This window comes from Bubalus bubalis, chromosome 8, assembly GCF_019923935.1.
Source record: "Bubalus bubalis isolate 160015118507 breed Murrah chromosome 8, NDDB_SH_1, whole genome shotgun sequence".
Classification (NCBI taxonomy): Eukaryota; Metazoa; Chordata; class Mammalia; order Artiodactyla; family Bovidae; genus Bubalus; species Bubalus bubalis.
This window is the reverse complement of record NC_059164.1, coordinates 59,264,936-59,291,954: the sequence shown is the minus strand read 5'-3', so window position 1 is coordinate 59,291,954 and position 27,019 is coordinate 59,264,936. Positions and strand designations below refer to the sequence as shown.

The 27,019-nt window shown below is 38.9% G+C and overlaps 1 protein-coding gene across 1 annotated transcript; it reads left to right on the top strand.

Annotated features, from left to right (window-relative positions):
• Positions 1–6,701: 6,701 nt before the first annotated feature.
• Positions 6,702–13,079, top strand: LOC123466056 (probable G-protein coupled receptor 141). The gene is made up of 2 exons (XM_045166411.1): positions 6,702–6,834; positions 12,154–13,079. The coding sequence occupies exon 2, from the start codon at positions 12,168–12,170 to the stop codon at positions 13,077–13,079; it is 912 nt and encodes a 303-aa protein (XP_045022346.1). The 5' UTR covers positions 6,702–6,834; positions 12,154–12,167.
• The last annotated feature ends 13,940 nt before the right edge of the window (positions 13,080–27,019 follow it).

Sequence of the window (27,019 nt, the reverse complement as noted above, 5' to 3'; positions counted from 1 at the left end):
AAAACGGAAGTAGAGAGTAAATGGAATTTAAATGTTCTGAATTTATATCAATAGGAGGGAAGTGGCTAGAGTAATAATTTATATTAGGCTTGTTGTTTGGTTGCTAAGTTGTGTTCGACTTTTTTGCAACCCCATGTACTCACCAGGTTCCTCTGTCCATGGAATTTTCCGGGCAAGAATACTGGAGTGGCTTGCCATTTCCTTCTCCAGGGGATCTTCCTGACCTGGGGATGAAACCTGTTTCTCCTGAATTGGCAGGCAGATTCTTTACTGCTGAACCACCAGGGAAGCCCATAATAGGTAAAAGGATGCATGTTATATCTTTAGGGTTATCACTACAAAAAAGTAGAAAAATATATAACTAAGAAGTTAATAGAGGAGGAAGGGATGAAATAAAACATACTTGAATAATCCAAAGGAAGGCAGAGAAAGAGGGAAAGAGACATTACATGAATGGTTGACTCAAACAGAAAATAAAATTAAGATAATACATTAGACACAACTTCAATCAGAAGTTCCGTCACATGTAAAGAAACAGTTGAAATAAGAAGAGCTGTTAGACTGAGTTTAAGAAACAAGATCCAACTATATGATATTTACAAAGACACATTTTAAATGTTAGAACCATAAAGGTCTACAAATAAAAGGATAGAAAAAAGATATAAAGTACAAATAAATACTTAACAAAAAAATGCTTTGCATATTATAAAAAGTAGATATTAAGGAAGAATAATTTTGGAAATAAAGGGGACATTTTATGATTAATATATACAATCACTATTTTAAACTTTTATGGTCTAATAACATAGTGTAGAAACATATGAAATAACAGTTGACAGAATGAAAAGAATACTGCACCATCTATAATAAGAATATAAAATCTTAACAAACCACTCTCAATTGCTGCTAGAATCAGGAGACAGAAACCCCCCACAAAACAGTGTATATATGAAAGATTTAGATAATAAAAATAAATTTAATCTCAGTTGAATACATAGAATACTGAAAGAAATAACCTCAATTGTACACAAAGTCTTTTAGAAAATGGTAAATGAGAGAACATTTCTAGGCCCATTTAATGAGACCAGCAAAACCTTTTTATACCTGATAAGGGCATTGAAGAGAGAATTATAGATCAATCTCTCTTGTAAGAGAAGCAAAATTCTATACAAAATACTAACACTTCAGATAAGCTTATATATTAATGAAGTTTATATGTAACATCAAAGTGTGTTAGTTGCTCAGTTGTGTCTGACTCTTTGTGACCCTATGCTCTGTAGGTCACCAGGCTCCTCTGTCTATGGGATTCCCTGGACAAGAATACTGGAGTGGGTGGCCATACCCTTCTCCAGGGGATCTTCCCAACCCAGGAATTGAATCCTGCTTCAAAATGGGTTTTATTCCAGCTTCACAAGTATGGAACATGTACAAATCAATCACTAATCCACCACATTAAACAAAAAAGGGAGAAATATCATATGATTATCTCGATCAATATTAAAAAAAAACATATAAAATACTTCTATATAGAAAATCATAACACATCATTGAGACAAATTAAAGAAGATATAAAAACATGGAGGGATATATTATGTTTAGTCATTAGAAGACTCAGTGTTGAAAAGCGATTGCTATCTGTTTAAAGCTATCAGTATGTATAATTTTAATGTAAATTCATTAAAAACACCAGAAGTTTTATTAATCAGATTTTAGAACTTGTATGGAAATGCAGAATATCAAGTATAGCTCAGGGGATCTTAAGGAAAAGAAAGTTAAAAAAATTAGACTACCTGATATGAAAATTTACTATACCACAATAGTAATTTAAACAGTGGTTCTGGCACATGTGTAGATCAACAAACCAGCAGAACATATCAGAGACTTAAAAAAGGGCTAACTTGACTCATATGTGGTCACCTGATTTATGACACAGTTTAGTGAGGGTGGGAATGATATTTCCAATTAATGATTCTGAGTCAATTGCTTATCCATATGGGAAAAAATAATCATGGCTCCTACCTTACATTATATTAAAAAATCACTTCTAGATAAACTGTATATGTTAAAAAAAGAAGAAGATGAAAATACTAGTATACTAGGTTAAGATAGTATACTATCCTTATTACTTTTGAGTAGCCAGGCTCCTTACTAGGACATGAAGGTGCTGACTCGGTTAAATTACCAATTTAATAAACTGGTAATACCAAAAAGTAAATATTCTGTTCATCACAAAATACCTATTAAGAAGTATAGGAAGAAGAACATATCTCTAATAAAGGAGTGGTATCTAGGCTACATAAAGACTACTACCAATCAATAAGAAAAAGGCAGACTACCAAATAGAAATATGGTGAAAGACTGCAACAGGCACTTCACAAAACAGAATATCTAAGTGTCCAACAGATACATATGAATGTGCTCATCTGTATTACTCAGTAAGCTAAATGCAGATCAAAACCACAATGAAATACAACAACATCTACTACAATGGCAAAAATTAAAAGGACAGAAAATTCTGAATATTCTGGAGACTGTGGAGCACTGAAACTCTCCTGTACTGTTAGTGAGAATTTATATCAGAAACTGTTCCTGGGTTTCACTGAAACAGAACAAATACACATCCTACAATCCACCAGTTACACACTTATGTAAATTCCCAACGGAATTTGGGAATTTATTTATTTTCACAGAAGATGAAATGCATACTTATTTTCACAAAAGAAATGTATAAGAATGTTCAAAGTAGTATTATTTATTTATTTTTATTTTGTATTGGAGTACAGTTGATTTACAATGTTGTGGTAGTTTCAGGGGTACAGGAAAGTGATTTAGTTACACATATACTTATGTCTGGCTTCCCAGGTGGCACTAGTGGTAAAGAATCCGCCTGCCAATGCAGGAGACTTAAGACGTGCTGGTTTGATCCTTGGGTCATGGGAGATACCCTGGAGGAGGAAATTGCAACCCACTCCAGTATTCTTTCCTGGAAATTCCATGGACAGAGAAGTCTGGTGGACTACACACAGTCCATGGGGTTGCAGAGTCGGACACAACTAAAGCGACTTAGCACATACATATATATCTATTTTTTTTTCAGATTCTTTTCTATATAGGTTATTACAGAGTATTAAGTAGAGTTCCCTGTGCTATACAATAGATCCTTGTTGGTTATCTATTTTATATATAATACAGTATATATGTTAATCACAAACTCCTAATTTATCCCCCACACTCACCTTTCCCCTTTGGTAACCATGAGTTTCTTTTCTAAGTCTGTGAGTTTATTTCTGTTTTGTAAATAAGTTCATTTGTATCATTTTTTAGATTTCACATATGAGTGAGATCATATGATATTTGTCTTTGTCTGAACTACTTCATTTGATATGATAATGTCTAGGTCCATCCATGTTGCTGCAAACGGCATTAATTCATTCCTTTTATGGCTGATATATTCCATTGTATATATATGTATCACATCTTTTTTATCCATTCATTTGTTTATGGACATTTAGGTTACTTCCATATCTTGGCTATTGTAAATAGTGCTGCAATGAACACTGAGGTGCATGTATCTTTTAGAAGTATGGTTTTCTCCGGATGCGTGCCTAGGAGTGGGATTTCTGGATCATATGGTAGCTTTATTTTTATTTTTTTTAAGGAACCCCCTATAGAATTCTCTCTAGTGGCTGTACCAATTTACATTCTCACTAAGGGTGTAGGATGGTTCCCTTTTCTCCACACCCTCATGTGCTTTTTGGCCATCTATATACTTTCTTTGGAGAAATGTCTGTTTAGATCTCCTGTGTATTTTTTGTTTGTTTGTTTGTTTGTTTATATTGAGCTGCATGAGCTATTTGTATATTTTGGAGATTAATCCCTTGTTGGTCACATTTTTTGAAAATATTTTCTGCCATTCTCTGGGTTGTCTTTTCATTGCCTATGGTTTATAGTGTTATTTATAATAGCTCTATAACTGGAAATAATGCTATTGTCCATCAACAATAGAATGGGTAAATTGTGAAATATTCATGCAATGATACAATATACTAAATAAAATTATACACATGAATGAATCTTAAAGCATAATACTGAGTGCACTAAACTAGATACACACAAAAAAGGACACTGAATTTATATAAAATTCAAAGTAGACAAACATATTATATGGTTTTAGCTGTCAGGATAGTGATTGTCTTTGGTGAGGGTATGGTTAAAATTCATTGAACCGTATACCTATATCTGAGCACTGTACTATAAGTATGTTAGTTTTCAATAGTAATGTTTACATTCATTTAAATAACTTCATTAGATTATATGAATACAAAGGAAAACTCAGTTCTTCCCTCCTCAATCTTGTTCGGAAGGCAGAAATGTAACTCAGTGACATAGTAGAGGTAAGCATGGTTGGTATGTTCCATGGGACAAACGGGGATTACATACAACCTGAATTGAGAATGGAGATTAGTAAGGCTTCTCAGGGGAAATGATGACTCAATTGATCCTTAGAAAAGGAATTAACAAGGTATATCATGGTTGTTTGAGGAAGGCAATGGCACCCCACTCCAGTACTTTTGCCTGGAAAATCCCATGGATGGAGGATCCTGGCAGGCTGCAGTCCAGGGGGTCGCTAAGAGTTGGACACAACTGAGCGACTTCACCTTCACTTTTCACTTTCCTGCATTGGAGAAGGAAATGGCAACCACTCCGGTGTTCTTGCCTGGAGAAGCCCAGGGACGGGGGAGCCTGGTGGGCTGCCGTCCATGGGATCGCACAGAATCGGACACGACTAAAGTGACTTAGCAGTAGCCGTAGCATCATGGTTGTTACTTGCAGACAAAACAACCCACTTAGGCTGGTCTATTATCACCCTGCTTATTTAATTTATATGCAGAGTACATCATGAGAAACGCTGGACTGGAAGAAGCACAAACCAGAATCAAGATTGCCGGGAGAAATATCAATAACCTTAGATATGCAGATGACACCATCCTTATGGCAGAAAGGGAAGAGGAACTAAAAAGCCTCTTGATGAAAGTGAAAGTGGAGAGTGAAAAAGTTGGCTTAAAGCTCAACATTCAGAAAATGAAGATCATGGCATCCAGTCCCATCACTTCATGGGAAATAGATGGGAAACAGTGGAAACAGTGTCAGACTTTATTTTTTGGGGCTCCAAAATCACTGCAGATGGTGACTGCAGCCATGAAATTAAAAGACGATTACTCCTTGGAAGGAAAGTTATGATCAACCTAGATAGCATATTCAAAAGCAGAGACATTACTTTGCCAACAAAGGTCCGTCTAGTCAAGGCTATGGTTTTTCTTGTGGTCATGTATGGATGTGAGAGTTGGACTGTGAAGAAAGCTGAGCGCCAAAGAATTGATGCTTTTGAACTGTGGTGTTAGAGAGGACTCTTGAGAGTCCCTTGAACTGCAAGGAGATCCAACCAGTCCATTCTGAAGGAGATCAGCCCTGGGATTTCTTTGGAGGGAATGATGCTGAAGCTGAAACTCCAGTACTTTGGCCAGCTCATGCGAAGAGTTGACTCATTGGAAAAGACTCTGATGCTGGGAGGGATTGGGGGCAGGAGGAGAAGGGGACGACAGAAGATGAGATGGCTGGATGGCATCACTGACTCGATGGATGTGAGTCTGAGTGAACTCCGGGAGTTGGTGATGGACAGGGAGGCCTGGCTTGCTGCGATTCATGGGGTCGCAAAGAGTCGGACACGACTGAGTGACTGAACTGAACTGAACTGAGGCTGGTCTAAGCAGAAGGTGTTTATTAGAAGGTAACAAGTTACAAAATATCATAGAATATCTGGGAACCAGATTTGGCTGCTACAAAGACATGATCCATATAGACAGAGAAAAATATCCAATACCACTATGAAATTAATAGCAGAAACATCACTGACTCTATTGCTTTCTGAAGTCCATGATATATAGTACAGGATTCCTGTGCCACTACTGTCCCTGAGAAACCAGACATTTCTACTACTGTCTTGCCAAATAACCTAATCTCTCTATACACTGACATCCTTCACTTTTGCCTCCAAGTTTTGCAGTAGTGCAACAAACTAGTAGAGACTAGCTCACTTACAAGCATTATAACTGCAGAAAACTGTACAGAAATTTTCTGACAGACCAGAAAGGGTTGGAATGGGCTATTCCAATGGGCTATTCCAATGTTGAATGAGCTAACATATGGGATCTGCAGTAAATCAAGTAAAAGGAATAGGAAAGTAAGAAATCCAAAAAGAAGGAAGAGCAGCTTTTAAGATATATTGGCATACAGCTATGTGAGTAGAACCAAATATCTTCACGGCTTCCCCTCCTTCTTACGTTAGAAGCTGCACAACTTGCTTCTTTATGATTCAGGAGTTTGTATATTTCTGAGTGTGTGTGTGTGTGTGTGTGTAAAACTCTGGAGAACTTGGCAAATGATATCTGGACTAAAGCTTAGTTTCTTCATTTGAAAATCAGTATAGTGATACATATTAATACACAAAGCCCAGGACTGCTTTGAGGATTAAATGAGCCCACGTTCAGGTAAGCATCTCATGTAGTACCTGATATATACAAGAGATGTAACATAAACTTCTTTTATCTGAAAGAGAGAGATTATGGCAGTTGGTGAGAAAGGAGGACTTGAGACAGATGTTGTGCAACTGATCATATTTTCTTCTTTTAGAAGCTGAAACTTCTAGGTAAATAACTGAAAAAAAAAATGACAAGCAGAACTTATGATGGCACATTCCTCCTTGATTCAGATACGAACAAAATATAATTTCACATTTACCTGATGGAACTACTTTTCTACAGAGAAAAATAAAAGGTGAGTGCAGAGATTACACATCCCAGAGAGCCAGTATAACAGAAGTCAAGCTTTAATGTCTGTTACATAGAAATCCTATTCCAGACCCAGGAAAGCAGAGGCTCTCTGGGGCCAGGTTATTATTATTTTTTAATTAGTCCTATTGACCTACAAGTTATATGCAAGAAAAGTCACCAATTTTAAGTGTACAGATCATTGAGCTTTGACAAATAACTACAGCACAATATAAAACATCCCATCTTCCCATAATTTCCCCAGGCTCCTCTGAAGTCAGTCCCTTCACCTTCAAACTGGGCCCTGAGCTACACTGATCCTTCTATCATATCGGTTTTGATTTTCTAGAAAAAGAAATCATTCAGCATGTAGTCTTTTGTGGCTGGCATCTTTTGTTTAGTGTGGCGTTCTCCACTTTTTCACTGCCCCTCTAAAGAGCTTTTCTATACCTATTTCCCTAATTTTCTCTCTCCCTTTTATGAAATTTTAATGCCACAGATATACTGTTTGTGTGATTATATACTACATGTATACCTGCATTTTATACACTAAAAATTAGATTTTTCACACCCCCAGAACAAACATTTTCCCCCTTGGAGACAATATTGCCCAATTGAGAATACATGATTTAGTATGATGCTTTTTTGATTCATCAGTATTATATCATCAGTTGGTTCATTTTTATTGTTTTGTAAGTTTGATTGTATGAAGAGACATTCAAGAATGAATAGAATAATTGTGAATGTGTTACAAAGGTCAGGTATTAACCACATGATTCAACTACTGTTCTTCCTTAACTTTGATCCTTGTTGTCCCTGGTATTAGTAAACAGACCTCCTATCACACAGTTGTTCAAGCAAGAAATCTAGGAGGGATTGAGATACTGCCTTTCCCTTCATTTCTCCTTATACAATTAAAGTCAAATCCTGTCAATTTAACCTCTAGATTATTTCTTGAATCTGGTCTCAAGGGATTGGATTTTGCTATAACCCAGAACATTCTAGACATGTTAAGAATTTTTATTTTTACCTTCAAAGAAATGGAAGGCCACTGAAGGAATTTAAACTAGAAAGTGCAGTGACTTGATTAGTGTAATTAAAATTAATATTTTTATTTAGCAAGTAGCAACTTAGAATGTAGATAATAATTAAATCACTTCCCAGGTGGCACAGTGATTAAGAATCAGCCTCCCAAAGCAAGAGACATGAGAAACGGGGGTTCAGTCCCTGGGTCGGGAAGATCCCCTGGAGGGGGAAATGGCAACCAGTATTCTTGATCACGCGGACCACAGCCTTGTCTAACTCAATGAAACTAAGCCATGCTGTGTTGGGTCACCCAAGACAGACGGGTCATGGTGGAGAGGTCTGACAGAATGTGGTCCACTGGAGAAGGGAATGGCAAACCACTTCAGTATTCTTGCCTTGAGAACCCCATGAACAGGATGAAAAGGCAAAATGACAGGATACTGAAAGAGAAACTCCCCAGATCAGTAGGTGCCCAATATGCTACTGGAGATCAGTGGAGAAATAACACCAGAAAGAATGAAGGTGTGGAGCCAAAGCAAAAACAACACCCAGTTGTGGATGGGACTGGTGATAGAAGCAAGGTCCGATGCTGTAAAGAGCAATATTGCATAGGAACCTGGAATGTCAGGTCCATGAATTGAGGCAAATTGGAAATGGTCAAACAGGAGATGGCAAGAGTGACCATTGCCATTCTAGGAATCAGAGAACTAAAATGGACTGAAAAGGGTGAATTTAACTCAGATGACCATTATATCTACTACTGTGGGCAAGAATCCCTTAGAAAAATGGAGTAGCCATCATGGTCAATAAAAGAGTTCAAAATGCAGTACTTGGATGCAATCTCAAAAGTGACAGAATGATCTCTGTTCATTTCCAAGGCAAACCATTCAATATCATGGTAATCCAAGCCTATGCCCCAACCCATAATCCTGAAGAGGCTGAAGTTTAGCGGTTCTATGAAGACCTACAAGACCTTTTAGAACTAACACCCAAAAAAGATGTCCTTTTCATTATAGGGGACTGGAATGCAAAAGGAGGAAGTCAAGACACACCTGGAGTAACAGAAAAATTTGGCCTTGGAATACAGAGTGAAGCACGGCAAAGACTAATAGAGTTTAGCCAAGAGAACACACTGGTCATAGCAAACACCCTCTTCCAACAACACAAGAGAAGACTCTACACATGGACATCACCAGATGGTCAACACTGAAATCAGATTGATTATATTCTTTGCAGCCAAAGATGGAGAAGCTCTATACAGTCGGCAAAAACAAGACCGGGAGCTGACTGTGACTCAGATCATGAACTCCTTATTGCCAAATTCAGACTGAAATTGAAGAAAGTAGGGAAAACCACTAGACCATTCAGGTATGACCTAAATCAAATCCCTTATGTATATACAGTGGAAGTGAGAAATAGATTTAAGGGACTAGATCTCATAGTGTGCCTGATGAACTATGGATGGAGGTTCACAACATTGTATAGGAGACAGGGATCAAGACCATCCCCATGGAAAAGAAATGCAAAAAAGCAAAATGGCTGTCTGAGGAGGCCTTACAAATAGCTGTGAAAAGAAGAGAAGCAAAAAGCAAAGGAGAAAAGGAAAGATATAAGCATCTGAATGCAGAGTTCCAAAGAATAGCAAGGAGAGATAAGAAAGCTTTCCTCAGTGATCAGTGCAAAGAAATAGAGGAAAACAATAGAATGGGAAAGACTAGAGATCTCTTCAAGAAAATTAGAGATACCAAGGGAACACTTCATGCTAAGATGGGTTTGATGAAGGACAGAAATGGTATGGACCTAAGCAGATGATATTAAGAAGAGGTGGCAAGCATACACAGAAGAACTGTACGAAAAAGATCTTCATGACCAAGATAATCATGATGGTGTGATCACTCACCTAGAGCCAGACATCCTGGAATGTGAATTCAAGTTGGCCTTAGGAAGAATCACTATGAACAAAGCTGGAGGTGATGGAATTCCAATTGAGCTATTCCAAATCCTGAAAGATGATGCTGTGAAAGTGCTGCACTCAATATGACAGCAAATTTGGAAAACTCAGCAGTAGCCATAGGACTGGAAAAGGTCAGTTTTCATTCCAATCCCAAAGAAAGGCAATGCCAAAGAATGCTCCAACTACCGCACAATTGCACTCCTCTCACAAGCTAGTAAAGTAATGCTTAAAATTCTCCAAGCCAGGCTTCAGCAATACGTGAACCGTGAATTTCCAGATGTTCAAGCTGGTTTTAGAAAATACAGAGGAACCAGAGATCAAATTGCCAACATCCTCTGGATCATCAAAAAAGCAAGAGAGTTCCAGAAAAACATCTATTTCTGCTTTATTGACTATGCCAAAGCCTTTGACTGTGTGGATCATAAGAAACTATGGAAAATTCTAAAGAAGATGGAATACCAGACCACCTGATCTGCATCTTGAGAAACCTATATGCAGGTCAGGAAGCAACAGTTAGAACTGGACATGGAACAATAGAGTGGTTCCAAATAGGAAAAGGAGTACGTCAAGGCTGCATATTGTCAACCTGATTATTTAACTTATATGCAGAGTACATCATGAGAAACTCTGGACTGGAAGAAGAACAAGCTGGAGTCAAGATTGCTGGGAGAAATATCAATAACCTCAGATATGCAGATGACACCACCCTTATGGCAGAAAGTGAAGAGGAACTAAAGACCCTCTTGATGAAACTGAAAGAGGAGAGTGAAAAAGTTGGCTTAAAGATCAACATTCAGAAAACTAAGATCATGGCATCTGGTCTCATCACTTCATGGCAAATAGATGGGGAAACAGTGCAAACAGTGTCAGACTTTATTTTCTGGGGCTCCAAAATCACTGCAGATGGTGATTGCAGACATGAAATTAAAAGATGCTTACTCCTTGGAAGGAAAGTTATGAACAAACTAGATAGCATATTCAAAAGCAGAGACATTACTTTGCCAACAAAGGTCTGTCTAGCCAAGGGTATGGTTTTTCCAGTGGGCATGTATGGATGTGAGAGTTGGACTGTGAAGAAAGCTGAGCGCCAAAGAATTGATGCTTTTGAACTGTGGTGTTGGAGAAGACTCTTGAGAGTCCCTTGGACTGCAAGGAGATCCAACCAGTCCATCCTAAAGGAGATCAGTCCTGGGTATTCATTGGAAGGACTGATGCTGAAGCTGAAACTCCAATACTTTGGACACCTCATGTGAAGAGTTGACACATTGGAAAAGACTCTGATGCTGGGAGGGACTGGGGGCAGGAGGAGAAGGAGACGACAGAGGATGAGATGGCTGGATGGTATCACCGACTTGATGGAGATGAGTTTGGGTAAACTCCAGGAGGTGGTGATGAACAGGGAGGCCTTGCGTGCTGGGATTCATGGGGTGCAAAGAGTCAGGCACAACTGAGCGGCTGAACTGACTGATTCTTGTCTGGAAAATATCATGGGTAGAAGAGCCTGCAGTTTAACAGTCCATGGGGTGGCAAAGAGTCAGACATGACTGAGTGACTGGGCACACACACAATAATTAGAAGGGACAAAGACTATATAGAGAAAGGATATTTCAGAAGTCCAGAAGAAAACTGATAGTGGTTCTTTTATGAATTTAAGGATATGTGATGGGAAAATTGGGAGACATGCTATGGTCTCAGGGGGGCCCATGATAAAAACTTAGTCAAGCTCTCACTGTTAGATGATAAAGTTACTGTGATGAGAAATTCAGATAAATCCTCCTATTGCTTGCTGCTGCCTTGATTTAGTCTTTTTTTTTTTTTTTTTTGCCAAACAAATCATATCTTAAAGAACTAAAGTATAAATATTCTTGGATCATTTGCTGATGAGTTGGAAGGAATTAGAGAATTCGAATGATACTTAAAAGAAAAAAACATTTTGTGTACTTAATGCATCCACTTTGCTTTCTGTCCATCTTAGGATATCCTCCCCTCCCCGACCCCCCCACCCCCGCCCAGTGGTTACTGCAATACTAGTATCTATGTATGAACTTCAAATGGTCTGAAATCAAGCTTTATGCAAATAGTTTTGACTGTGTAGATATACATGTATCTCTGGGGGCCTCTAGAAGTGGTCTTTAACCTACTAAAGGTCAAGAATCAATGACTTACTGTGTTTTCAGTGTAGAGTACCTGGAAATGCATCTGATAATATTTCTCATTCTTAAGGCATATAAGGTTTACATCATGTAAACAGAAAAATGACAAAGTCACACTGCCAGTTTAATGGAAACAAAATATGAACAAAATTCTGGAAGCTTGTTAGTTACACTGGTGCTTTATCTCTTCCAGGTGACTTCTGAAGCATGGCTGCCCACAATAATTCCTCCTGCGATGACCCCATATTGACACCCCATTTAACCAGGCTCTACTTTGTAGTGCTTATTGGAGGGCTGATGGGCATCATCTCCATTTTGTTCCTACTTGTGAAAATGAACACCCGGTCTGTGACCACCACAGCAGTCATTAATCTGGTGGTGGTCCACAGTGTTTTTCTGCTCACAGTGCCTTTTCGCTTGACCTACCTCATCAAGCACACTTGGACATTTGGGTTGTCCTTCTGCAGATTTGTGAGTGCCATGCTGCACATTCACATGTACCTCACATTCCTGTTCTACATGGTGATTCTAGTCATCAGGTACCTCATTTTCTTCAAGCACAAGGACAAAGTGGAATTCTACAGAAAACTACATGCTGTGGCTGCCAGTACCGCCATGTGGCTGCTGGTGATTATCATTGTGGTACCTCTGGTTGTTTCTCAGTATGGCGTTCATGAGGGCTACGACAGCCACCACTGTTTCAAATTCCACAAAGAACTTACTCATGCATATGTGCAAGCCATCAATTATATGATAGTCGCTGTTGTCATAGTCATTGCAGTGATTCTCCTGGTCCTCCAGATCACCATCATTGTGTTGATGGCACGGAAGCTTGGACACTCCTTACTATCCCATCAAGAGTTCTGGGCTCAGTTGAAAAATCTGCTTTTTATAGGAGTCATTCTTATTTGCTTCCTTCCCTACCAGTGCTTTCGAATTTATTACTTGTACACAGTGGCACACTCAAGAGACTGTAACTACAATGTTGCATTTTATAATGAAATCTTCTTGAGTGTAACAGCAATTAGCTGCTTTGATTTGCTGCTTTTTGTTTTTGGGGGAAGCCACTGGTTTAGGCAAAAGATAATCGACCTATGGAATTGTCTTCTGTGCCATTAGCCACAGACTACAGTATTCAACATTACCTCCTTAATATTGACAGTAAAAACAGGAATGGCTATTTCATTACTCAATTAAAACCATGTCTTGCTATACATATACAAAGACTAGTGATGTTCAATCTACCTGGAGTTGTAGTACTACATTATTTTCCAATATAAAATGTCTACTTGGCCCATCCAGGTACCATGGGTCCAATGGTTTCTGAGTTTTACTACCTTATTTTCATTTCCTCAGTTTGAAACATGGCCTTTCCTTAGTTTTTGGACTGGATTCAGCCCTCTAATTCTTTTCATTCCACTTAAACTTAGGTAAGTTAATCCTAGGCATGATTTTACATCAAAGACACAAACTTCACTTGGCTAACCAGATGCGATGACCATTCAACTCACACCCTCACACACACACACACACACAGATGAGGGGTATAATAGTATTAAAAAAAAAACAAACCTTTTTTAGATTATCAAAACTTTGATGGGAAGTCACTAATCTAGACATCAAGAGAAACAGAACTCTTTGTGACTAAACAAGGTACCTAGATTTGTCTTTTGAAAGGTAAGTTGTAAGGATGAGAGCACTTTCCTCAATATCTCCAAAAATCATTTAAAAGCTTACTGAATATATCTAAATAATGGTGAAACTGTAACTTAGAGAATACCCCTGACCAATATGCTGCTAGGCATAAAAGTTAGTTCCTAAGAGAAGTGATTAAATTTCCCCCCCTTTCTGTTTTTTGAAGGATTTCTAGTTGTCTTGGGCCACAATTTAGATTTTCCTTGGAGACAGAAAGTTATACTGAAATTTCAGAGTTCCCTTCCTCCCTTAGTTATGTGTCTTTAAATAAATGAAAACAATATTCTAAAAAGAGAACTTCTGAGAAATATATAGACAAACCATTAAGCTAGACTATGAGATTAGACTGCTAAATTGAAACATAGGACTATGGATTTTTTCCCCTCATGCTCACATTTCTACTATTTCCCTCAAAGTTTCACAATCTTGAAACTTAGCAAAGAACTGATCCTGTTTCCTATTTGATCCTTCAAAACCTGAAGTGATTCTTGGTAGGAAGAGAAGAAATGAGTGAATCAATGTAATTTTTTCTTCTCCTAACAAGGTAAATGTTTAGGATTTAAAGATTTTTCTTTATTTGTTATACCCTGCTGCTGCTAAGTCACTTCAGTTATGTCCGACTCTGTGTGACCCCATAGACGGCAGCCCACCAGGCTCCCCCACCCCTGGGATTCTCCAGGCAAGAACACTGGAGTGGGTTGCCATGTCCTCCAACGCATGAAAGTGAAAAGTGAAAGTGAAGTCGCTCAGTCATGTCCCACTCTTAGCGACCCCATGGACTGCAGCCTACCAGGCTCCTCTGTCCATGGGATTTTCCAGGCAAGAATACTGGAGTGGGGTGCCATTGCCTTCTCCGTGTTATACCATTTGCATCCACAAATTCATCAAATGAATAAAAGAAATTCTTGTGATTTTTATGATTACCGAAATTGCCGAGTCATAGAAATTAATTTTGAGGAATAAAAGTGACAACATACTGCATAGGTGACTTATTCAAATTTTTTTCCTGTTTTAAATTTTCTCTTATCCATCTTTTTTTCTTTTTAAGTTATAATTATTTAAAAAATTATTTATGAGAATTACATTGTTTCTCTCCTTGTATATCCATGTCTTACTATCATAATGTCTTGTTAGCTTGTAGGTTGTATTAATATTATAGTCTGTTCAGTCTTTAAAGATGTTAAGGTCAGGCAATTATGCTTTTCTCTGTATTATCATATATTATAATAAAGAGCCTGTTTTACAGACCTATAAGAAATGCTATCCCCAAAATAGAAATGCAATGTATAAAATATCTTATTCATTAATATTTACAAAATAAACAAAAATTTCAATTTATTTGGTTATTTGTCTCTAATTGCTTTTAAAGTGAATCTCATGCAGGAGTAGGAGTAGCATTGGCCTCTCAGGCTACTTTTGGATATCACAATTATAAAAGAGTACTACTGGCATTTGATGACTGGGATTAGAGGCCAGCCTTGCACACAATTAAAAATTATCAAGTCTGTGAAGACTACCCTGATTGTCCAGTGGCTAAGATGCCATGCTCCCCATGCAGGGGGCCCAAGTTAGATTCTACATGCCACAACTAAGACCCAGTACAGCCAAAGAAAGAAATATTAAAAAGAAAATTATCAGGTCTTACTCTGTATTAGAATATTCTTCAAGACATTCGTGAAATAAAACATATGATCATAATAATCAGAGCAGTTACTTAGGTTTTATTCACTTTACATAAACACATAGTATTTGTGGTATGGTATGATGTTAATTTTTCAAAATTTCCAGAAGCATAGCTACCATGGATATTGAGGAAAGATTTTATTCTGTTTTCCTCAGAACTTTACCAAGAGTTGTTCATACCTTTGGAAAATCATATTGTCAATGGCAATACCATCTATGACACTAATATACAACACACACACCTGTAAACAATATTTGTAGTTGTATTCAGGTAGATATTAAATACAGGTGCCAACATCAGACTGCCTCATTTGTCTCCTTTGAGATCATGTCTGAGCATTTACACACTGCAATACATATCTTGTATTACAAATAACTTTCTCTTTCATTGCTCATTTATGTTACAGTTAGAACATTATATATATATAGGTTGTATATATATATGGATTGTATTATGGGTTGTATTATCGGTGAATTTTATTTTAGAATGGTAAAAGTATTGCCAAATATTTGCAATAAAATTAAGACAATGGGTTTGCAAGAATTGAGAACCACTGAACTACCACAAATAGGGTCAGTTTAAAAGGGAGCATTGCCAATTATGACATTATGAACTGGAAATATACGCCTATATTTTGGAAATACTTAACCTCAGTGTTATTCAATTGTGATTTTTCTTGCTACACCATGCGGCATGTGGAACTTCCCCAACCAGGGGAAGATTTTTCCAGGTGGCTCAGACGGTAAAGAGCTTGCCTGCAATGCAGGAGACCCAGGTTCAATCCCTGGGTTAGGAAGATCCCCTGGAGAAGGAAATGGCAACCCACTCCTGTATTCTTGCCTGGAAAATCCCATGGACAGAGGAGCCTGGCAGATTATAGTCCATGGGGTTGTAAAGAGTTGGACTCGACTGAGAGAACCAGGGGGACCAGGGATCAAATCCATGCCCCCTTCAGTAGAAACACAGTCTTAACCACTGGACCACCAGGGAAGTTTGGAGTGATTCAATTGTAAATTATTTTTTTCATTACTGTAGTGATTAAAAAAGTAAATACAACTTACAGGAAAATACAAAAAGAATATATATGTATTTTTTCCTTTTTGATAAGACAAAGGCATTTCCCTGAACTGCATAACTTCCAGATTGGCTCATGATCAGTGTCTACCAGATTTTGAACTCATGGATAATGGTAATTTTTTTTTTTTAATGAAATGAATTTTCTGTGGATTGATTCAAAAAGTGCTGAAAATCCCCAAAACTTTCCCAAATCCATCTTAGTGAGACTGCCATTAAAGCTGCAGTCCAAGATTAATATGGCAGTTCTTCTGAAGGAGTTCAGTTCAGTTCAGTTCAGTAGCTCAGTTGTGTCTGACCCTTTGCGACCCCATGAAACGCAGCAGGCCGGGCCTTCCTGTCCATCACCAACTCCCGGAGTTCACTCAGACTCATGTCCATCAAGTCAGTGATGCCATCCAGCCATCTCATCCTCTGTCGTCCCCTTCTCCTCCTGTCCCCAATCCCTCCCAGCATCAGGGTCTTTTCCAATGTGTCAACTCTTCACATCAGGTGGCCAAAGTATTGGAGTTTCAGCTTCAACATCAGTCCTTCCAATGAACACCCAGGACTGATCTCTTTAGGATGGACTGGTTGGACCTCCTTACAGTCCAAGGGACTCTCAAGAGTCTTCACCAACACCACAATTCAAAAGCATCCATTCTTTGGCGCTCAGCTTTCTTCACAGTCCAACTCTCACATCCATTCATGACCACTGGAAAAACCATAGCCTTGACTAGACGGACCTTTGTCGGCAAAGTAATATCTCTGCTTTTGAATATGCTGTCTAGGTTGGTCATAACTTTCCTTCCAAGGAGTAAGCGTCTTTTAATTTCATGTCTGCAATCACCATCTGCAGTGATTTTGGAGCCCAGAAAAATAAAGTCTGACACTGTTTCCACTGTTTCCCCATCTATTTGCCATGAAGTGATGGGATCTTCATTTTCTGAATGTTGAGCTTTAAGCCAACTTTTTCACTCTCCTCTTTCACTTTTATCAAGAGGCTTTTTAGTTCCTCTTCACTTTCTGCCATAAGGGTGGAGTCATCTGCATATCTGAGGTTATTGCTATTTCTCCCAGGTAAAACCTCTTCAGTCAGCAGCTCTTGAGTGTGAGGTCAATGAGGTGAACATTTGTGAAACTGCCATTTCTTAGATTTGGTAGATTTTACCCACTTAACCTCTAACGAAATAAAGCATAGACCAAGGACTCTCATACCTACTGGGGCTGACGGGAACAAGGAAACTCTGTTTGGAATGAAAAGTGAAAGTGAAAGTTGCTCAGTCGTGTCCCACTCTTCGAGACCCTATGGATTATATGGACTATTCTCCAGGCCAGAATACTGGAATGGGTAGCCTTTTCCTTCTCCAGGTGATCTTCCCAAACCAGGGACTAAACCCAAGTCTCCTGCATTGCAAGCAGGTTCTTTACTAGCTGAGCCACAAGGGAAGCTCAAGAATACTGGGGTGGTTTGCCTATTCCTTCTCCAGCATATCTTCCTGACCCAGGAATCAAACTGGGATCTCCTACATTGCTGTCAGATACTTTTCCAGTTGAGCTATGAGGGAAGCCCCCTGCTTGGAATAGTATCGACTAAAGCACTTTGAAAACAGTTAGCAAGGAAAACCTTACGTTAAAGGGGCATGGCAATGATGGATTCACTTGAATAAAGCTGCAAGATCTCAGAAGGCCAAAGAGCATCTATAGATACCAGAAACCAGGCCTTGGCCAGGGAACCTGAGAAGGATTTTGGTCTTGGTCATGGCTGATCATTGTTCCATTTCTGTGATAGAACCAGAATGCCAGGCATTACCAAAATAAAACTCAGAAAAATGAGCAAGTTCTATTTCCTGAAGGGATATACATGTCAAATGGAACTTCCAGAGATAGTTGGGCCCCAATGTCAAACTGTATCTGATGGAGGCTTCAACATGAGACACATTGGAAAAGAAATAGCAATCAAAAAGTATGCCCTCTGTAATAAGGATGTAAAAACAGACACATAGATCAGTGGAAGAGAATAAAGAGCCCCCATTAAACCAGTGCATATATAGTCAATTACTTTATGACAAGGTGCCAAGAATATATGATGGAGAAAGAATAGTCTCCTCAATAAGTGTTATTGGGAAAACTGAAAAAACCACATGCAAAAGAATGAAATGGGACGCCTATATTGTACCATATTCAAAAATAAACTCAAAATGAATTAAAGACAGATTCAAGATCTGAAACTGTAAAACTTCTAGAAGGAAACATAAGGAACAAGATGCTTGACAGAGGTCTTGGCAAAGATTTTTTTGGATTTGTCACCAAAGGCAAAGGCAATAAAAGCAAAAATAAACAAATGGGACTTCATCGAAACCAGAAAGCTTCTGTTCTGAGAAAAAAACCAGCAATAAGATGAAAACTTTCAGGATAAAGAAAATATTTGCATATATTTTTATATATATATAATAAGGGGTTAATATACAAAATCTACAAAGTACTCACACAGCTCAATAGCAAAAACTCAAACAATTCAATTAAAAAATGCACAGAAGAAATGAATGGACATTTTTCCAAAGGAGACATACAAATGACCAACAGGTATATGAAAAATTCTCAACATCACTAATTATCAGGGAAATGCAACCAAAACCATAATTAAATATTGCCTCACATTGTTAGAATGGCTTTCATAAAAAAAGAATAATAAATGTTAATGATGTCGAGAAAAAAAGAACTCTTGTGCATTGTTGAAGGGAATGTAAATTGATATATCTACTATGGAAAATAGAATGCAGTTTCTTCAAAAATAAAAATGGAACTATTGGATGCAGCAATCTAATTACTGATTTTTAATATCTAAAGAAACTGAAAACAAGATCTTAAAGAGGCATTTGTACTCCCATGCTCATTGCAGCATTATTCAGTGACAGCCAAGATATAAAACAACCTGTGTCCATCAACATATGAATGGATAAAGATGTATCATATATATATATATATATATGTATATGTGTGTACATTTACACGGAGAAGGCGATGGCACCCCACTCCAGTACTCTTGCTTGGAAAATTCCACGGATGGAGGAGCCTGGTAGGCTGCAGTCCATGGGGTCGCTAAGAGTCGGATACGACTGAGTGACTTCACTTTCACTTTTCACTTTCATGCATTGGAGAAGGAAATGGCAACCCACTCCAGTGTTCTTGCCTAGAGAATCCCAGGGATGGAGGAGCCTGGTGGGCTGCCATCTATGGGGTCGCACAGAGTCGGACATGACTGAAGCGACTTAGCAGCAACAGCAGCAGCACATTTACAGGGACTAGGATGGTGGGGAAAATAGAAATGTTGGTCAGAGGGTACATATTTGCAGTTATGTGAGTATGAATAAGTTTAGAGATCCAAGGTACAGGTATGATGACTATACTTAATACTGTATTAAACAGTGGAAATATGCTGAGTATACATTTCAGTTGTACTTGTCACACACAAAACATAAGTATGCTATTAATACTAGCTTGATTACCGTAATCATTTCACTATGTATATGTATATCAAATTGTATGTTATATACTTTAAATATATTTAACTTTATTTTTAAAATATTTTAATTATAGTATTAGCTTTTAACTTCTGTCATTTTGAAAATACTTTCAATACAAAATTTTTCAAAAGGAAAAGACAAACATGTTCTTTATTTTAACACTAGATGGCAGCCAAAAGTAACAACTTGTATCTGCTTTTCAAAGCTTTGTTACTTGAGTTTGAAGCTTAATTTATTTTTAAAAAGGGGGTGGGGTTGAGAAAAAAAAGAAAATGAAATAATAACAGTTTTATATGGCTTTTGAAACTGTGCTTCATTCTCAGGGTTTTTTTTTTTTTGTTAAAAGGGATATTTCAGAGTAACTCATGGGGGAAGTCGACTGAGAAGATATTATTAAAATATAACTCTTTAGCTATAAGAGCAAAAATTATACTGAAAGCAAATATTTTGGCTTAGATGACAGAGATTTTCGTGCTTTATTTCAATAACAGTTGTTGTTCAGTTGCCCAGTCGTGTCCGACTCTGCGACACCATGGACTTCAGCACACCAGGCCTCCGGGTCCCTCACTATCTCCCAGAGTTTGCCCAAGTTCATGCTCATTGCATTGGTGATGCTGTCCAGCCCTCTCATCCTCTGATGCCCTCTTCTCCTTCTGCCCTCAATCTTTCCCAGAATCAGGGACTTTTCCAATGAGTTGTCTGTTTGTATCAGATAACCAAAATACTGGAGCTTCAGCTTCAGCATTGGAGAAGGCAATGGCACCCGACTCCAGTACTCTTGCTTGGAAAATCCCATGGATGGAGGAGCCTGGTGGGCTGCAGTCCATGGGGTCGCTAAGAGCCGGACACGACTGAGCGACTTCACTCTCACTTTTCACTTTCATGCATTGGAGAAGGAAATGGCAACCCACTCCAGTGTTCTTGCCTAGAGAATCCCAGGGATGGAGGAGCCTGGTGGGCTGCCATCTATGGGGTCACACAGAGTTGGACACGACTGAAGTGACTTAGCAGCAGCTTCAGCATCAGTCCTTCCAGTGAATAATCAGGGTTGATCTCCTTTAAGACTGACTGGTTTGCAAGTTGTACAGTTAGTTAGGAAAGATTTTGTGGAGGCATTTTGAGATCTTCAAAGAAATGAAGAGGTTGAATTATGCTAATAAAAGCTAATGCTTAATGAACAAAACAAAACAAAAAAAAGATTGACTGGTTTGATCTCCTTGCTGTCCAAGGGACTTTCAGGACTCTCCTCCATCATCACAGTTCAAAGGCATCAATTCTTTGGTGTTCTGCCTTCTTTATGGTCCAGCTCTCACAACCATACAGTAGCTGCAACTAATTTTTGAACACAAATTATGTTGATTCTTGCAAATACTTTGTAGAATACACAGTTTTTTTTTAGAGGATTGAGATTTAGGTGACCTATTATTATTTTTTAATCACTGCAATTTGCATAGTATTTGAATGTCTTTAACACAAGATTTCAGGAAAATTCCTTACATCTTAAATCCTGAAAAGGCTGGAGCATATGAGGAAAAGTATCTTACTGACCTTCCCTTTCAATGACAGCCTTTGATTAGCTCAAGGAAACTTTTATTCTTCTGACTTGTAAATAGTGTGATGGAGTATTTCTCCAAATTCTATGCTATATGATTTATAATGGCTGAAACTTATATCAACCAAAAATAAAAAATCTAGGAAAGAGAGAGCATATTAATTTTATCCTCTCTGGCCCAAGGTTGAATGTGTGGTGTCCATTGGGTGCCAAGGAAAGAGAAGTGCTCATGAGGATTACTGATGTGAAAACTTATTTTGTGTTGTTTTAATAATTTCAAGCATTCTCAAAAGATAAAAATAGAACACAAATAGCTTCTTTTTCTGAACTATTTCAGGATAAGCTGCTGACCTGATGCCCCAATCTTCCTAATATTTTAGTGTGAATTTCCCACAAGTAAGACTTTTGTCTCCTATAAGTCATTATACAACCTTAATACAAAATCAGGAAATTAATGTTGATTCATTCATCACAATCTAATCCACAGATCACATTTAATTATCATATTTCCTCAGTCTCTTTCACTCTGGAGCAGTTCTTTAGTCTTTCCTTGCCTTCCATGAACTTGGCACAAACAAGAATTTTTTTGTAGTTTGCCCCTCAGTTTGCGTTTGTCTCATTATTTAGTTCAGTTCAGTCTCTCAGTTGTGTCCGACTCTTGTGACCCCATGGACTGCAGCATGCCAAGCTTTCCTGTTCATCACCAACTCCCGCCCAGAATTTACTCAAACTCATATCCATCAAGTCGGTGATGCCATTCAATCATCTCATCCCTGTTGTCCCCTTCTCCTCCTGCCTTCAATCTTCCCAGATTCAGGGTCTTTTCCAATGAGTCAGTTCTTCACATCAGGTGGCCAAAGTAATGGAGTTTCAGCTTCAACATTAGTCCCTCCAATGAATATTCAGGACTGATTTCCTTTAGGATGGACTGGTTGGATCTCCTTGCAGTCCAAGGGACTCTTAAGAGTCTTCTCTAACACCAGAGTTCAAAAGCATCATTTTTTTGGTGCTCAGCTTTCTTTATAGTCCAACTCTCACATCCATACATGACTACTGGAAAAACTATAGGTTTGACTAGACAGACCTTTGTTGGCAAAGTAATGTCTCTGTTTTTTAATAAGCTGTCTACATTGGTCACAACTTTTCTTCCAAGGAGCAAGCGTCTTTTAATTTCATGGCTGCAGTCACCATCTGCAGTGATTTTAGAGCCCCGCCCAAATAAAGTCTGCCACTGTTTGCAGTTTCCCCATCTATTTGCCATGAAGTGATGCGACTGGATGCCATGATCTTAGTTGGCTGAATGTTGATCTTTAAGCCAACTTTTTCACTCTCCTCTTTCACTTTCCTCAGGAAGCTCTTTAGTTCTTCACTTTCTGCCATAAGGGTGGTGTCATCTGCATATCTGAGGTTATTGATATTTCTCCCAGAAATCTTGATTCCAGCTTGTGCTTTATCCAGCCCAGCGTTTCTCATGATGTATTCTTCATATAAGTTAAATAAGCAGGGTGACAATATACAGCCTTGATGTACTCCTTTTCCTATTTGGAACCACTCTGTTGTTCCATGTCCAATTCTGACTATTGCTTCTTGACCTGCATACAGGTTTCTCAGGAGGCAGGTCAGGTGATCTGGTATTCAAATCTCTTGAAGAATGTTCCACAGTTTATTTTGATCCACATAGTCAAAGGCTTTGGCATAGTTGATAAAGCAGAAATAGATGTTTTCCTGGAACTCTCTTGCTTTTTCGATGATCCAGTGGAATTTGGCAATTTGTTTTCTCATTCCTCTGCCTTTTCTAAATCCAGCTTGAATATCTGGAAGTTCACAGTTTACATACTGTTGAATCCTGACTTGGAGAATTTTGAGCATTACTTTGCTAGCATGTGAGATGAGTGCAATTGTGTGGTAGTTTGAGCATTCTTTGGCATTGCCTTTCTTTAGGATTGGAATGAAAACTGATCTTTTCCAGTCCTGTGGCCACTGCTGAGTTTTCCAAATTTGCTGGCATATTGAGTGCAGCACCTTCACAGCAGCATCTTTTAGGATTTGAAGATGATGACTAGATTAGATTCAGATTACCTATCTTTGGTAGTAATATCACAGAAGTGATGCTGTTTTCTCATTATATCTCATGAGGTGGTCCTTAATATTAATTTGTCCCATTTCTGATAATATTCACTTTGATCACTTAATGAAGGCGGTGTCAGATTTCCTAATTGTGAAGTTCTTTTTTCTTTGTTATAAGTATTTTGTGGGAAAGTATTTTGAACCTATGGGTCATCCTATTCCTCATCAAACACTGGCCAACTATCATGAAAATATGTTCACTATCACTGTTGCACAGAAGTCAATTCTGACTCTATGTTGAAACTGTTTCTTTGACTTGGTTTTCATTGCTTTTGTTATTATGTAGTGAAAGTCACTCAGTCGTATCTGACTCATGCGACCCCATGGACTGTAGCCTGCAAGGTTCTTCTGTCCATGGAATTCTCTAGGCAAGAATACTGGAGTGGGTTGCCATTTCCTTCTCCAAAGCTGATCAGCTTAAATCAGGTTTAAATCCTTTATGAGTTTACCGATGGCATTTTGTTGATGCTGATCACCACAATTCTTTCTCTGAACTACCATACTACAATGCTCTATAATTTTTTTTTTAAAGGAGGCAGGTGTTTAAAAATGGACTCATTTGTTGGTTTCTTAAGACAATTCTACATAATGTTACTTATGGGCTAATGATGGAATTCAGCTTGCCACCCCCCCACCACCCCCCACCCCAGGCCACTCTTCAAAGCAAGCTGCTTTATAGAACTTTCCCAACTGTGTGAGAATTTTGGAGTTAACTAGCAACAAGCCTGAAAATTTGGTTATGTACGTAAGTACAAAGCTGGTCCATCAAACCCCTGTTCTGGCCTTCAACCCAGTGCATTTCAACTAAGGCGTCATCTACCTCCTTCTTAACGTTTATCAGACACTTGAAAAAGTAATGTCCAGCCACTCCTTGGAGATGGTTCCCTTTTCCAGACACTGGGCTGCTGAAGGGCTCAGGAACTTTGTGGTCCTGGGCTCCATTACTAGAGCCTTTACAACCTTCCAGAACCTCCATGTCCCCCTTTTCCTCACTCCTTTCATCCTCTGTGGGTTCTGGGTTTTCCTCCGGGAAAGCGAGTCCTGGCTGGGGCCATGGCCCCACAGTGGCAGACTCGCCTTCCAGTGGAGCAGGGACCCCCAGGGCACTCTCCTGGGGGCCTTGGGCAACATCCTGGCTACTGCCAGACTCTTTGGGGGGAGACTTATTCTCTTCCAAGGCTTTGATCACATTCTTTGGAGCTAGGCGCACTTCTCTCAGTTGTCTCACTCAGTCTCCTTTCTCCCTCCTTAAGTGAATCCAGGAGTTTTCTATGGCTGTTAGGAAAAGGCAGATTTCCTCCTTTCCACAGGGAACTCATTTATGCTGGACCTTTAGATCAGTGAGGAGTTTTTCAATCCATGTTGTCACAACCACGATGCCTTCCACTGTCTCAGGGCCCAGAGATGATGCTTTGAGGGCTAGTTCTTTCATCACAGACCCCAGGACTACAAACGTAATATTATAACCACACATAACAGCCTGCCTCAGAGGACCCTGCCTCTCAGTGTGACTGTAAACACAAGTGCCTTTGTTCAGCTCATGGAGAGATAATCTGACTCTCTCCACCTGTGAATAGCTACAACAGAAAGAAGAGATTAACAAACTACTTCCAACCCTGGAGATGTTTTGGAAAACGGAAGACTCTTTCACTTTACCTCCCCACTCCCTCTCCCTCTGTAGGCTACCCTTTGACTTTAGTTCCTCATATCTTCTCTCTCTCTCTCTGACTGTATAGAAGAATCTGGCATCCAGACACCGACAAGATGTTTACTCTGAGACATAAGTCTGCCATCTTCTTCTTTAGCCAGCTTTAGGAATAAAGTCATATTCCTTGCCCCAACATCTCAGTCTCTCGGATTCATTGGCCTGTAGTGGAGCACGCAGAGAAAGCTTGGACTTGGTAACACCACTAGCATTCAAGTAAAAGCAAATAAGATAAAAGTTTTTATCATAAGATTTTTTTGAAGTTTGATAAAAGTCTCTTGATGATGAAAGTGAAAGTCAACATAGTTAGAAGGCTTAATCATGCTGCTTTTTGGAGTGCAATTTGGAAATAATAAAATAAGTTTTAAAGGTATACATTTCTTGGTATAGTAATTCTATTATATGTTGGTCCTTTTAAAAAATGTGCCTGTAAATGCAGGAAATCTATGACTTAACTGAAAACAAACAGAAGTATATATTTTAACTTAGAAGAAGACCTCCATATTACTAAGTAGGGGGAAAAAAGTTGGATCTTTTCTCCATATCTCATGCTGTGTGCAAACATCTAGTCTTTCAGTGGATCCTGTGAAAATATATCCTGAATTCAACTACTTCTTATCATCCTCACTATTCAGTTCAGTTCAGTTCAGTCACTCAGTTGTGTCTGACTCTTTGCGACCCCATGGACTGCAGCATGCCAGGCTACCCTGTCCATCACCAACTCCCAGAGCTTGCTCAAACTCAAGTCCATTGAGTTGGTGATGCCTTCTGTTGGGGGAATGTTGGTTCTGTCTCACTAAAGCAAAAATTTGAAGTGAGGGAGGAATCCCTGTTAAGTTCAGTTTTATTAGGAAAAACAAAGGATAGTACACTCGAGGAGAGAGGGCAGGTCAACCCAAAAGAAAAGGGAAGAGAGGCTTCAATCCTTCTAGGCTTCCTTTTTTTATACATTTGTCTCCTCCCCCTTGAGCCTGCCCTATGTAAATTGGGCTAGCCAGGAGGGCTGTTTGTTTTACCTGAGATACTCACTCCTGTCCTTAGATCTTCCCTTGTTCTATTTTCGCTGGTTTTTCCCTTCTTTGTTTTTTAGCCACCACCATTTTGGACTCCTTTTTCCTATTATAACTACCTCATCAGATCAGATCAGATCAGTCGCTCAGTCATGTCCGACTCTTTGCGACCCCGTGAATCGCAGCATGCCAGGCTTCCCTGTCCATCACCAACTCCCGGAGTTCACTCAGACTCACGTCCATCGAGTCAGTGATGCCATCCAGCCATCTCATCCTCTGTCGTCCCCTTCTCCTCCTGCCCCCAATCCCTCCAGCATCAGAGTCTTTTCCAGTGAGTCAACTCTTCGCATGAGGTGGCCAAAGTACTGGAGTTTCAGCTTTAGCATCATTCCTTCCAAAGAAATCCCAGGGCTGATGTCCTTCAGAATGGACTGGTTGGATCTCCTTGCAGTCCAAGGGACTCTCAAGAGTCTTCTCCAACACCACAGTTCAAAAGCATCAATTCTTTGGCGCTCAGCCTTCTTCACAGTCCAACTCTCACATCCATACATGATCACAGGAAAAACCATAGCCTGGACTAGACGGACATTTGTTGGCAAAGTAATGTCTCTGCTTTTGAATATGCTGTCTAGGTTGGTCATAACTTTCCTTCCAAGGAGTAAGCGTCTTTTAATTTCATGGCTGCAGTCACCATCTGTAGTGATTT

What these genes read in the sequence shown, in the direction of transcription:
- LOC123466056 (XM_045166411.1), top strand. Translation starts at nt 12,168, where the DNA reads ATGGCTGCCCACAATAATTCCTCCTGCGATGACCCCATATTGACACCC.